This window comes from Pygocentrus nattereri, chromosome 28, assembly GCF_015220715.1.
Source record: "Pygocentrus nattereri isolate fPygNat1 chromosome 28, fPygNat1.pri, whole genome shotgun sequence".
In the NCBI taxonomy this organism is placed as follows: Eukaryota; Metazoa; Chordata; class Actinopteri; order Characiformes; family Serrasalmidae; genus Pygocentrus; species Pygocentrus nattereri.
In genome coordinates, this window is record NC_051238.1 from 19,211,514 (window position 1) to 19,223,919 (window position 12,406).

The window sequence follows — 12,406 nt, forward strand, 5'->3', positions numbered from 1 at the left end:
TTGACCACCTCTACATGCCTAAATGCATTGAATTGCGGCCGTGTGATTGGCTGATTAGCTATTTGTGTTAACAAGCAACTGAACCTAATAAAGTGGCTGGTGAGTGTACAAAACATATTACAATAAAACATCTTAAATTTCTAATATAAGAAGGAAAAAAAAAAAACATTAACTGCAGGTTGGATCAAATCACAATCAGGTGCCTAAAGTTTAGCTTTAGCTTGTGACAAAAGCTGTTGGTTAAATTGTGTTACATTATTGTGTTTTTGTGTTATTTAGGAAAGTGTGATTTGTTCCATATCTACAAAATCAATTCTACAACCTCAGTCTCACTATTCACAGTTACCACTTGGCTTTTAGAGCAGTAAGGCTTGTGAGTGCTTTCATCAGTTGTTGGCGTATGTGTACCTGACTTCTTGGATAAAGTGGACATGCCGCTTGAGAGAGGGTAAGTGTTGATCCAGCCTTGCGTGGCTTGTTGTCTGGAGCCCACAGCAGCATCCAGGCTGCTTCTGGAATCTGCCACTGCCATCACTGACAGACTGTTTACAGACACATCCTGAGGATCTGCAACACCAAGAATAATTATCACCTCAAATATCAAGACGGTCATGACAGTCTTTGGAATTTGATAATGAAATCATTCATAACAGATCAAATGTATCAGACACAATATGTGAAAATTTTATATAACTGTATAAAACGTAGCAATATTATTCCAAATTTCTTGAGAAGCTGGTTATGTGTTGGAGTAAAACACAGGTTAATAAGATAGTGGAAAACAATGGAAAACAGGACAAGAGAGCTAATACAAGAAAGCAAATTTACAGGTTTTTAATAATAATTTAAAAAATACATTAAATATACATATGCTCTCTTGTCTTGTTTACCATTAGTTAATGTCTTATTTTCCGTGGATATTTGTAAATAGTCTGTATACTTGTCAGGTCCATGTCAGGTATGTATAACACACTTGGTAAAATAAAGTGACTTTGATTCTTATACCATTTTAATAGGCAGCAGCAGGACAATAAGTAGAACTGTAATAAGCATCAAAATGGACTTCAGCAGTCAGCTGTCAGTTACTTTAAGCTTTTAGTACACATTAAATGGCTTTGAATGAAGTAGGAAGCTTCACTGCATACCACACTGATTAAAGGCTGAAATACAGGGATTTGTGCTTGTAGAACTTTACATGTTTTCCCACCTATTTAACCTGTTCAAGTTATCTTTTAATTGAGCACCTGGTGGGACAAGCTGGTTGGCTGTGAGGTATTTCTTATCGGACAGAAGACAAGCATAGAACTTGATCATGATGCTGATGTCCTCGCGCAGACGCTTCTCTTGCTGAGTAGGGAACCTTGGAGCAACACTGACATAAACAAACACAGATACACCGGTTAAACCAGAGTGAACTTTATTTGTGACGATGTCTGTCGGTGCATAAATGTCTGTGGGGTGTATGTGTGTGTGTACCTGAAGTAATCAAAGGCTGTAGAGTAGATCTTTTCTCTGAGGACGTTGCGTATAGTAGCATTGGTCACAACATCAGCATGTAGAAGGGTCAGACCTAAGGTCAGGAGTCTAAAGCAAGCACAATTTATCTTAGAGTCATATCTCACAGTGTATGAGTCTGCTGCGTTTACAATAAACATTATACATAAATACAAACAAATAAACATTACATTGTGATTTTATGTGAGCGCCGCAACTTAACCATTCCAAAGCTCTCCATCAGTAGGCACAGTATTTAGACATTGATTACATGAGGCTGGTATTTGACGGTGAAACAATCATTAAATTAAGTCAGGTGTGCTGCTAATGGAATTTATATAAATATATGTAAAGTCAAGAAATGTATGTTCTTCTTAGTGTATTTTTCTAATCAGGGTATTAATAACCTTTTTAAAAGAGATTTTTTGTATGTTTTTTTTGTTAATTTGTATTTTTTATAATGTTAGTGCTTTATTGGCAAAAACACAAGCTGATAGTTTTAAATAATTCCTAATGAATTTTGCACAGCACTTTATATGGCCATTAAAACTGGTATGTAGAGTAAGTGCACCATAACAGACACACTGGTTGAAATAACTGTATCGTAGTGTGTTTGTTACCTGAAGCGTGGTCCTATAGCAGCAACATGGCGGTTTAAGCAGCTCTTAGCACCACCAACACTGAGTGAGAGCGCCCTCTGGAGGACGCCAGTGAAAATTTCCACCTGATCTGCACTGCAGTACTTAGCGATCTCAAACCTCTGCACAAGAAACTTAAAAAAAAAAAAATCAAAAATCTCAGACTTTTGCACCCCCTTACACATCATCACAGTACTCACAACATGATATGCTCCTAGTTTAATTTTTATTTACATTTTTTTTACTCAAAACATCACAACATGAAGTTTTCCCTCCTGTCCCTAATACTTAGGTCTTTATCTAAAGTAATGCACTCTCACCTCTATCCAGAGAGTATGTGGAATAACGTCAGGGGGGCGGGGCATAGGCTGGCTCTCCTCAGAAGCTGCTAGAGGATCTGCCTCTAACTCCGCCTCCGAAAACAAGCCCATCTTTAACTCTACTGTCATGTGCCACGCTCCCGCCATCTCGCGCATAAACTGGACACATATATAATAAAATCACATGCATAAAAAATGGCTTTAGTAACAATTTATCACAGCAAGAATTCCTTACACAGTGGTGAGTGTGCATGCATGTACGAGATACGCGTGTGTGTTACCGGGACTTCTACTCCATTACGAGCAGCAAGGAACCACTCCCAGCAGGCGATGGCTGTTTCCATGCCGTGCTCGGTGAACATCTTCAGAGGAGACCAGCACAAGTGGTGCAGCAGCTGAGGATCACAGTCTACAGAGACAGAGCAGCCGTAAGAGCTCAGCAGCACAGGATTTACGTTATTACAAAAACAGTTTGGCAAAAAAAATTAATAATAATAATAATAATAATAATTCTCCATGCCTTCTTCATTTTCTCCATACCTTAAATGTAATCACATTTGCTTCTTTAGATTTGTGATGGTAATTGTACACACCACTAATGTAGTGTATATTTGTACAGATCCATCAAAAATGTGAACAAAATACTACCTTTGTCCAAAAAAATTAAATCCAAATTTTTCTACATTATTTTTAATATAGCAGCTGTGCTTACCAGTGTTTGAAAACTGAATTATGAATTCAACAATAGAAACGCTTTATAGTTATTTCTCTTTACTAAATCTCTTTAGATTAACTCGCTTTAAAAGTTAAGAGGGTTTTTGCCTTCTCTGGCACAGTTACTATTTTGGAGATGCTTTTTATTTTTAAGACAACACTGATAATGCACATAATATGCATTTATTATTATATAATGGGCCATGTGGATGAAACACGAGCAGAAGCTCATGTTTAGTGTACACAGTACCTTTAGCGCTGATCAGCAGAGCGGTCATTTTGAACATGCTCTGTGTAAAAGCGTCTGAGTCTTTGGCTTCTAAAGCTTCACTCATCTGCGTGACCATCAGTCTGCCCAGGTCGGACTCACTGTGTGTGGCTGCAGCAAACTGTAACATACCCGCCACCTACACACATCGCACAGTCAGAACAATGTATTACTAATGTCATATTACACTGAAACCAGCCTCGCCTTAACTCTAAATCTGACAACAGCAGCAAACTTTTCCAAAGGTTTAATGGGCAAAGAAATGTTTTGACTTTGTATAAAGTAATAACTGGATGAGGTCCAGCAAAAAGGACCTAAAGGTGCTTTTTAAATATGTAACAACTCTTCTGAGGACAAAATTGTCTTGTAATGTAATCATGGTCTATAGCAACTACACACACAAACAACACAGAATATTGGATGTATTCTTCAAACCTATTCTTATGTAACCTCAAATTTAAAGACACTGCTGTGGAATCAGCTGTTCGTCAATTTTTCTACCAAATCACAGCCACAAAAATGCATAAAAAAGGCAGGAATTCAAAAGTAAAAAAGGCAAATATATCCCCTTTAGAACTCATAACTACCTTCTGGCTCCAGATGCTGAGAGTGACTCAGATCCTCTGGATTGGTGGAAGGTCTATCAAAATAACTTCTCCAGTGTAAGCAAACTGGTAAAACAGTACTTGTGTATTCAGGCCACAAGTTCCCCCTCCGAGAGGGTTTTTAGCAAAGGTGGCAACATCATCATAAAAGAGCAGCTTTGAAGCCAGATAATGTAGATCAGCTTGTGTTTCTTGCCAAAAACCTCTAGGGCCCATGATAGGGTGTCATCAACCCTCAAACATGCCCCTCACCCAGCAACGTGTTTTTACTGTTGTTCACTCATTTTTCTGTATTCTGCACAAACTCTGAACACTTTTCATATTCCTTATCCTGAACGAAGCAGTCTTGTTTCATTCTATGTACATAAGAATGAGATACTCAGCCTATGATGTAGTTTGAAGATATTAATATTGACAAAGCCAAGAAGTTTGTTTGTTTGATGGTGATGTCATGTTTCTTGTTCTTATTTTAGGGCTGAATACAAATAAAAGGTGAATATTGATTCATTTGTACCATTTTTATTTCTAAAAGATCACATAGTTTTATAGGATGAGGTTTCATAATCTTCAAAAGTTCATTTTTCAGAAGTTTGTAGGTACAGACATTCATTGTGGATGTTCTTGGTAGTTTTCTGTGGTTTTATGTAGTTCATATCGATATCGGAATTATATTGTATCGTCCGAAATTAAGAAATATATTGAAAAAAATTGAGTGAGCAAAAAATTTCCAACGTTTGACCGGAGAGTTCAGGCCTCTGACATTCCAGGAAAGAAAGCTTACACAAGCTCTGTTTTCCACATTATGGAGATTGAAATCTGCCATTTAGACTATATGTAATATAAAAAGCACAAAGAAGAAAAAAAGGAAGCAGTGCCGGCAGAAGGGGGGAAACGGGGGTAGGAAAAATAAGAACAAAAAAAGAAAGAGAGAGAAAAAAAAAAAATACACGCACATGCAAACCAACATACCCACCCAACCCAACATTGTACCCCAACAAAGTCCACTGAGCATCTGGACATGAGGACAACAGCAACGGCTCAACTTTGAGCCAGACCCCCATAGGCAACGCCCCGATGGCATAGCACGCGGAGCTCCGTCACCACAGCTCGAACAGTTTCAGACTTCAGCACAGAAGAAGTGTCTAAAGCTGTAAGCGGGGCTGAGCTCACCTCTGTTGAGGAACCGTGGAGGACCCGGCGTTTTGTTCACTTTTGGGGGCATTTCAACATAAAATGAGCAGATGGTGATAACCAGATTCAACTTGAGACTAAAACAAAAAAAATAGCATATCATGGAAAGAAAACCTTGGCTCTGTGGAGAGCTCCGAGCACACGTCTACTCCACACCATGACAAACACATTTTAATAGACTTTGACGTCACATGTTGAAAATCACCTGCCGAGGTCAAAAACCGCTTTTATTGAACTTACTTTCACTTTCCATGTTTGCGGTCTGCAAAGGCGACGGACGGGCAAAATAAGACCTGTGAAATTTTTCACAAATTGGCCCAGCCGGCCCGAGCCCGGTCCGGTCGGCCTAAGCCCGGTCGGCCTGAGCCCGGTTTCATTCATCCTAACCGCAAGCCAACTTTACTGCATTTCGAAAGTTTGTGGCAAACTTCTCTTTAAACTGCGAAATTGAACGATTCCGTGTAAATGCTTCATTTCAACGTTCATCCTTTATTCAACTACCTAAACTGTTAGTGAGTGTTTGCCGAAGAACACACCGATGGCCTTGACGTAAAGACGACGATGCAGTGTTTAAAACTGTAAACGTTACCTGGAAAGTGAACAACAGTTACTTCTCTGTTCCAGCTCCATTAACGATTACAGAGAACCTGCATTTCATGAAGCAGGACAGCTTACGGCTAGCACGACTACTTTGGGACGAGGCATATATTACCAAGCTGCATCTTCTTCACCCAGCAAGCTGACCAGTTTACCAGCTGAGCTCGGCTTTACAAACAGCACAACTAACAGCTTTTTTCTGAGTTTAACTCCACACTTTTGAGGATTTTGTTCTTGAGGCTTCCATCGCGCTGTTGTTAACTCTCCAGTAAGCGGTTATGTGAAAACGACCCTAATGAACGTGAGAAAAGACGTGCAATGATGCCACCAACTACTTGACTACTAAATTAGTTGGCAACTAACTTGGTCGTCTATTTTAGTCGACTAAGTCGAATAATCATTGCGCCTCTAATTCATGCTGAGCAATGAAAGCTATCAGACTTTGGGATTCTGGATGTTACTGTAACCTATCGATTTAGGTGACAAGAATTTTTTACATTTCTATTTGGTCTCATGTAGTACAAATTCGAATAAGCAAAATCTGAGCAGTATTTTACTAGTCTATTCGATGGTTATGTACTCTGAAGAGTGCCTGTACCTCTCCAGTGTAGCGGTTGCGCAGGTTGAGAGAGGCCATGAAGTTGGAGTAGTCTTTCTTCACACAGGTGGGCCGGTCGGTCAGCTGGGTGACCTGCAGGGAACAAAAGAATGGCATGTGTCAAAGCCCCCCCCCAAAAAAAACAACACAGCGCAGCCCATATGAGGACCATACGAGCTCATTTGAATACCAGCAGTACCAACCTGAGGGAAAGCAGCCTTAGGATGAGAACCAAACAGGCAACCAGTAAACCAACCACCAAGCACCCAGCCCAGCAGGCACACAGATATACGAGTAAACAGCTCAGCAGGTAAACAGAGGCGTGATGGAGTGAAACATCACAAAACAGAACCAATGACAAAACACTGCCACAAGAACCCAAACGGCTCGAAAGGAACACATGAAGCCATGCAATGATTACAGGTTATAATACATGTAATAGCACCAGGTCAAATGCAAAAACACTTAATAATGTGAACAGAAATACATAACATTTGCACAAAAACATGCAAGACAGACAAATTAATAAAGAAAACGTTACTGTTACTTAAGCAAAAAAAAAAGGAATTACTGCAATGTTGCAAGAGAAGTTTGAGAACAATATTAAGTAAAACCCAAGTTGCTATGGTCTAGTTGATCTTAGGTTACTGAATCTCAGACTGATTTATCAATCAGCTGATTTCCCTATGATCATGAAGCCATTTTTTAAATCATTGTCTTGATTCTGTACAACATGCGATTGGTCTTTAAAACTGAATTATGTTTGCACACCACTATGCTAAATTGATTATACTTTGATCTGGACAATACACATCAGATCGCCATTACACATGATGCGCTCTTACCTTTATCTGGCCAATAACCTCAGCAATCTAGCCATTAAGAGCACAGCAATCACATTACTCTGAGGAAATTAGAGAAAGACTCCAGCATTTTTCAATCTAATTTCTATGTGCTACATCTGTTCAGAAAACCCACTGATAATCACATTTATAATAGAAATCGAAGGGCAGGTGCTTTAGTGTTTGTGTGAAGGGGAGTAATTTGCCATGATAAATAAACAGTTATATGCTACAGATGTGTCAGACAGATTGAAAAATGCAGGAGTATTGCTTTAGCAGGTTTTAAACCCAGATGGAGCATGTGTTTGTTGTATGGTGTGTGGCCTCACCCCCAGAGTCATGCTTTGTCGGTTGTAACCAGCAAAGTTAAGGATGCTCTCGGTGGCCATGGCCAAGCCAGTGTGCTGGGAAAGCCCAGACACCCAGTTTTGATGCTTATTTAGGTACTCCTGAGAGAGAGAGAAAGAGAGAGAGAGGGAGAGAGAGACATAGAGAGAGACAGAGAGCGCGAGCGAGAGAGCGAGAGAGCAAGAGATTGAGAGAGAGCGAGAGAAAGAGAGAGAGAGAGAGAGAGAGAGAGAGAGCGCGAGAGAGCGAGAGAGCGAGAGAGCGAGAGAGAGAGAGAGAGAGAGAGAGAGAGAGAGAGAGAGAGAGAGAGAGAGAGAGAGAGAGAGAGAGACACCAAACAGAGAGACAGACAGAGAATAAAAAATTAATGGATTTTCACACTGATGGTAAATGGTTAAAACCATGAAGAAAAACGGAGGAAAGGCAAATAAGAAAGAAGCAAGTTTAATGTCAGTTAACCTGCTGCAAATGTTACAAATGGACTGAGAGCACCAGTAGTGCAAAAACCAGTGCATGCTCTGTACCTGTAGATGGGACTTGGTGACAGAAGAGGCCCACTTCATTGCTTCTTTCAGAATTTCACCACATCGTGCAGCAAAGTCCTTCACTATACTCTACGTAAAAAGCATTTAATTAAATTTTTTAATATTTAGCCGCTTGCACCTTTTTGATTCAGCATACATTCCCATGTAGAACAAAAAGGATTAAGCCAATAATACCAGCAGTTTTCACTAACAGGTTTGTCCTCATTCAGGTTTAAATTCCATAGAGAATTTCGGGTCTCACATTAAAAAGCAACTAGCCTGGTAATTTTATTCCACAGTTTGAAGCCATCAATGCAGAGTGCAGCAATACTGACTCTTCTATTTTTTCTCTTTGTAAAAGGCTTGTGGTAATTTACCCACAAGACTTCAGCATCTAAAGTAATCAAAGGGAAAGGATCTCCCATATTAACATATTAACAATTATCACTGAATATATTTGTTTTATTCTAATTTACAGAGAAATTATTTGTTGTTAACAGCATTACAAGCATAATGGTTTTCCATTTTGCGCTTTTCATATATATATGTGTGTGTGTGTGTGTGTGTGTGTGTGTGTGTGTGTGTGTGTGTGTGTATGTATGTATGTATGTATGTATGCATGCATGCTTTTCTTTTTTTTTTTTTTTTTTTTTTTTTTTTTTTTTTGTTCTTTTTTCCCCAGAGAGTGTACAAAGTTGATGGGTTACTTATTCCGCACCTCCCGGGCTTCATGCGTGTCTGGTACCGTTATTCTGTGAGGAGTATCAGGAATATCATAATAAGGCTGGTCCTTGTGGATGTCCTAGCAACCAAAAAAACAGAACCATTTCTTGATGACTAATCAAAAGAAATGTTTAAAATAAAAATACATTCTAGACTCAAGTTAACTCACAGCGCTCAAGGAAAGAGACAGTGTCTGCAAAATATCCAACATAGTCTTCAACACTCGCCCACTCCACAGCAAGTGAGGAAACCTGAATAAGCAAGAAATAAAACATGAAAAAGGCTGACGCCATCTAAAAGATCTGTAGATGCATCTGTCAGCACGGACATGAAGAGACGTACGTTTCAGCCAGCCCAGAAAGGTACTTGTCAGCTACTCGCCGGATTCTCTTGTGGGTGTGGTTAAAGTTGACCAGTAAAAACTGTGCATGGCGTTCTAGCTCCTCTTCATGCTCTTTAGTTTTTGCCTATGATAACAGAAAAATATGTAGACACATAACCATAATTCCAGACCATGCATACCCTTAATACGTATTTACTTTCTAAAGACCTGGGTCACAGCTTCTATTCATGGTTACTACTCATTTGTTTTAACAATCCTTACGCAATTACAGAAAAATAAAATCAAATGAGTCATGTAAAGGTTATTATAATATGTATGTAATATGTATGGACAATTATCACCTGCCAAGGGTCAACAACAGGCTGTCAGTCACATTACAATGAACATATCTCTGATAACCTCTTTGAGCTCACCTTTTCTGCCATCATTAGGAGGAATACCTCAAAGACTTTATCACCAACACATATCACACACTGCATCATTCCTAAAGAGGAGAGGAGGCACATGGAAAGAGTGGTAGATACAGGGACTGAGACAAAAACACACTGTTCTTAAACATGCCATCACATTTTACTAACCTGATTTGTCCTTTTGTATGGCTTTGTCTTCAAAGTATCTGAACATCACCTGAAACCGGTCAGCATCATTTGAATGCAGCATCCTGAGGGAGGCAGAAAGTTGAGACTGGTAAAAAATAATGTGCAGAAGACGGAGAATGGGATGAACACAGCAGAGACCCAGACATAAGTGCTGTACCTCATGTATTCCAGTCTGTAGACTGACAGAAGGTAAGTGCACATGGCAAAGTCTAGTTTGTTAATGAGGGCCGCTGCCTCTGGGGCGGGATCCAAAAGGTTAATGATAGTGCTTCGTAAATCATTTAGCTCCGCCTACAAAAGATAAGATACAATAAAATAAGATAAAATAAGATGCCTTTATTGAGCAGCAGTCCAACGGCACTTCCTACATACAAAACAATTAAACATTAGGCCAAAATATATAAAGTGCAGATTTAAGGGGAATTAAAAAAATTTTATAATAAAATAATATTAATAAAAATTTAATTTAATAAAAAAATAATTTTTTAATCTTAAATATGAAGAAAAAGGACTATAAAACTATATATACTAAACTGACAATAGACAATAGACAAGTGAGGTAGCAGTTAGTTATTGCACATTCCTTGGAAAGCTTAGAGTCATGATATTGCACATCTTAAGAATTATTGCACAGAAAGAATACAGATTATACATTAGAGGAACGCTGGAACAGTGTACAGTGTCCTATGAAATCAGTGCCAGTAAAGAGCTGTAGTGGTGTTCAGTCACTTCTACTGAGCACAGTGTTCTCATCAGTGTGTTTGGAAGTGTTCAGTTCCTGTACGGCTCTGGGGTAAAAACTGTTTAAGTCTGTTTGTCTGGTAGACCTAAAGTGTTTCCCAGAGGGCAGCAATTTCAAAAATTTTAAAAACTAGTCATTGAAGCTTTTTGAAAGTTTTAGATTCATTGACCCACATCTGTCTGAAAGTAAAGGATAGGGCTGGGCAAAACGGCAAAAACACTGTGATTTTCTAGCAAAAAGTAACTGTTTGCAAGCTTATAACCACGAGCACAGGCAAGACATCATAAGACTGAAAAATAACCTGAATAAATCAGCAAGCTTTGTCAAGTGTGGTGTGCTTTGGTGGTAGTAGGCTACAATTTGAGTAGTTGCTGCTGTTAATAACGTTGTTGAGTACAGCACACAGCACTTTCACACTCAGGTGAAACTATACATAGAATTAAATATGTGATTTGTTTTGATAAAAGGTTGAAGGAGGGTGGAAATCACATTAAATTTTTCTCAAGAGGTAAAACCAGCTCAGACCTGGAAGTCCTTATACGGGCATGTCTTTTGCCAAACTCGAGATCTACACTCACCAGCCACTTTATTAGGTTACCTTGCTAGTAAAAGGTTGGATCTTCAGAACTTTGCCTTCAGAACTGCCTCAATTCTTTGTGGCACACTTTCAACAAGGTGTTGGAAACGTTCCTCAGAGATTTTGGTTGGTTATTTGAGATCCTGTTGCCTTTCTATCATCTGGAACCAGTCTGCCCATTCACCTCTGACCTCTCACATCAACAAGGCATTTTCGTCCACACAACTGACCGCTCACTGGATATTTCCTCTTTTTTGGACCGTTCTCTGTAAACCCTAGAGATGGTTGTGCATGAAAATCCCAGTAGATCAGCAGTTTCTGAAATACTCAGACCAGCCCGTCTGGCACCAACAACCACACCACGTTCAAAGCCCCTTAAATCCCCTTTCTTCCCCATTCTGATGCTCGGTCTGCACTTCAGCAAGTTGTCTTGACCACCTCTACATGCCTAAATGCACTGATTTGCAGCCATGTGATTGGCTGATTAGCTATTTGTGTCAACAAGCAACTGAATGGGTGCACCTAATAAAGTGGCCAGTAAGTGTGTTTATAAAAAAAAAAAAAAAAAAAAAAAAAAAAAACACATTCAAAACAATACAATTTTTTTTAACAGAGATTGTTCAATCAGTGTTTTACTGTATGTCACTACATCCTATTTAAAAAGGACTAATTATGTTCTCGAGCACCTCCGATTGTTGTAATTCGAACTTACCAACTCGTCACAATTTTTTCAGTGATATTCAAGTTCTGATGTAACTATGCTGTCGTTTATTGTGATGTCATACAGTCATATCACCCACCCCTACTTGAGGGCAAGAAAATGTTCAGGGGACCTGTGTAACGGTGTCATTCTTCAGAGCCGAGTTGTACTGAAGCTCAGAGCGTAATGGCTCTCCACTGGGAAATGTGAGCAGAGGAGACTTGGTGGCAATCTCACACACTCCCTCATACCACTCCTCTGGCCAGAGCCCTGGATTACACAACAAATAAAGTTTTATTTCTTTACATTTACAGTTTACATTTAAAAATGTTTATAAACATATCTGTAGAGCATGAATGTATCTTGTATAATGAACAAAGAGTCATCAGTGTTCTCCTTACCAGAACCTTCAACAGCAAAGCCCATAACCACAGAATAAAGCCAAAAATCTCTGAAGAGCTTCTGCAAACGAGGCTTAGCTTCTTTAATGGGGGGCAAGCGACGGGTCAACTATGTAGCAGACACAAAAACAAACACAACAACTAAGACACAACATTACAAACATTTTGTCAAAATGTTTAGG

The 12,406-nt window shown here is 39.2% G+C and overlaps 1 protein-coding gene across 3 annotated transcripts in view; it reads right to left on the bottom strand.

Moving 5' to 3' along the window:
- pi4kab (phosphatidylinositol 4-kinase, catalytic, alpha b) overlaps nt 1–12,406 on the bottom strand; it is a 47,464-nt gene that overhangs the window by 15,260 nt on the left and 19,798 nt on the right. Inside the window, exons 20-39 of one of the 3 annotated variants that reach the window (XM_017719089.2) lie at nt 12,225–12,333; nt 11,957–12,093; nt 9,962–10,095; nt 9,784–9,866; nt 9,619–9,689; nt 9,205–9,329; nt 9,032–9,113; nt 8,858–8,941; nt 8,140–8,229; nt 7,597–7,716; nt 7,271–7,297; nt 6,629–6,643; nt 6,426–6,518; nt 3,417–3,573; nt 2,734–2,861; nt 2,453–2,611; nt 2,115–2,266; nt 1,477–1,584; nt 1,245–1,372; nt 409–567 (exon numbers count right to left, since the gene is read on the bottom strand). In XM_017719089.2, the coding sequence (XP_017574578.2) occupies nt 409–567; nt 1,245–1,372; nt 1,477–1,584; nt 2,115–2,266; nt 2,453–2,611; nt 2,734–2,861; nt 3,417–3,573; nt 6,426–6,518; nt 6,629–6,643; nt 7,271–7,297; nt 7,597–7,716; nt 8,140–8,229; nt 8,858–8,941; nt 9,032–9,113; nt 9,205–9,329; nt 9,619–9,689; nt 9,784–9,866; nt 9,962–10,095; nt 11,957–12,093; nt 12,225–12,333 (2,161 nt within the window). Of the gene's footprint in view, nt 1–408; nt 568–1,244; nt 1,373–1,476; nt 1,585–2,114; nt 2,267–2,452; nt 2,612–2,733; nt 2,862–3,416; nt 3,574–6,425; nt 6,519–6,628; nt 6,728–7,270; nt 7,298–7,596; nt 7,717–8,139; nt 8,230–8,857; nt 8,942–9,031; nt 9,114–9,204; nt 9,330–9,618; nt 9,690–9,783; nt 9,867–9,961; nt 10,096–11,956; nt 12,094–12,224; nt 12,334–12,406 lie in introns of all 3 variants that reach the window. The other 2 variants (XM_017719088.2, XM_017719090.2) reach the window with 2 other exon arrangements.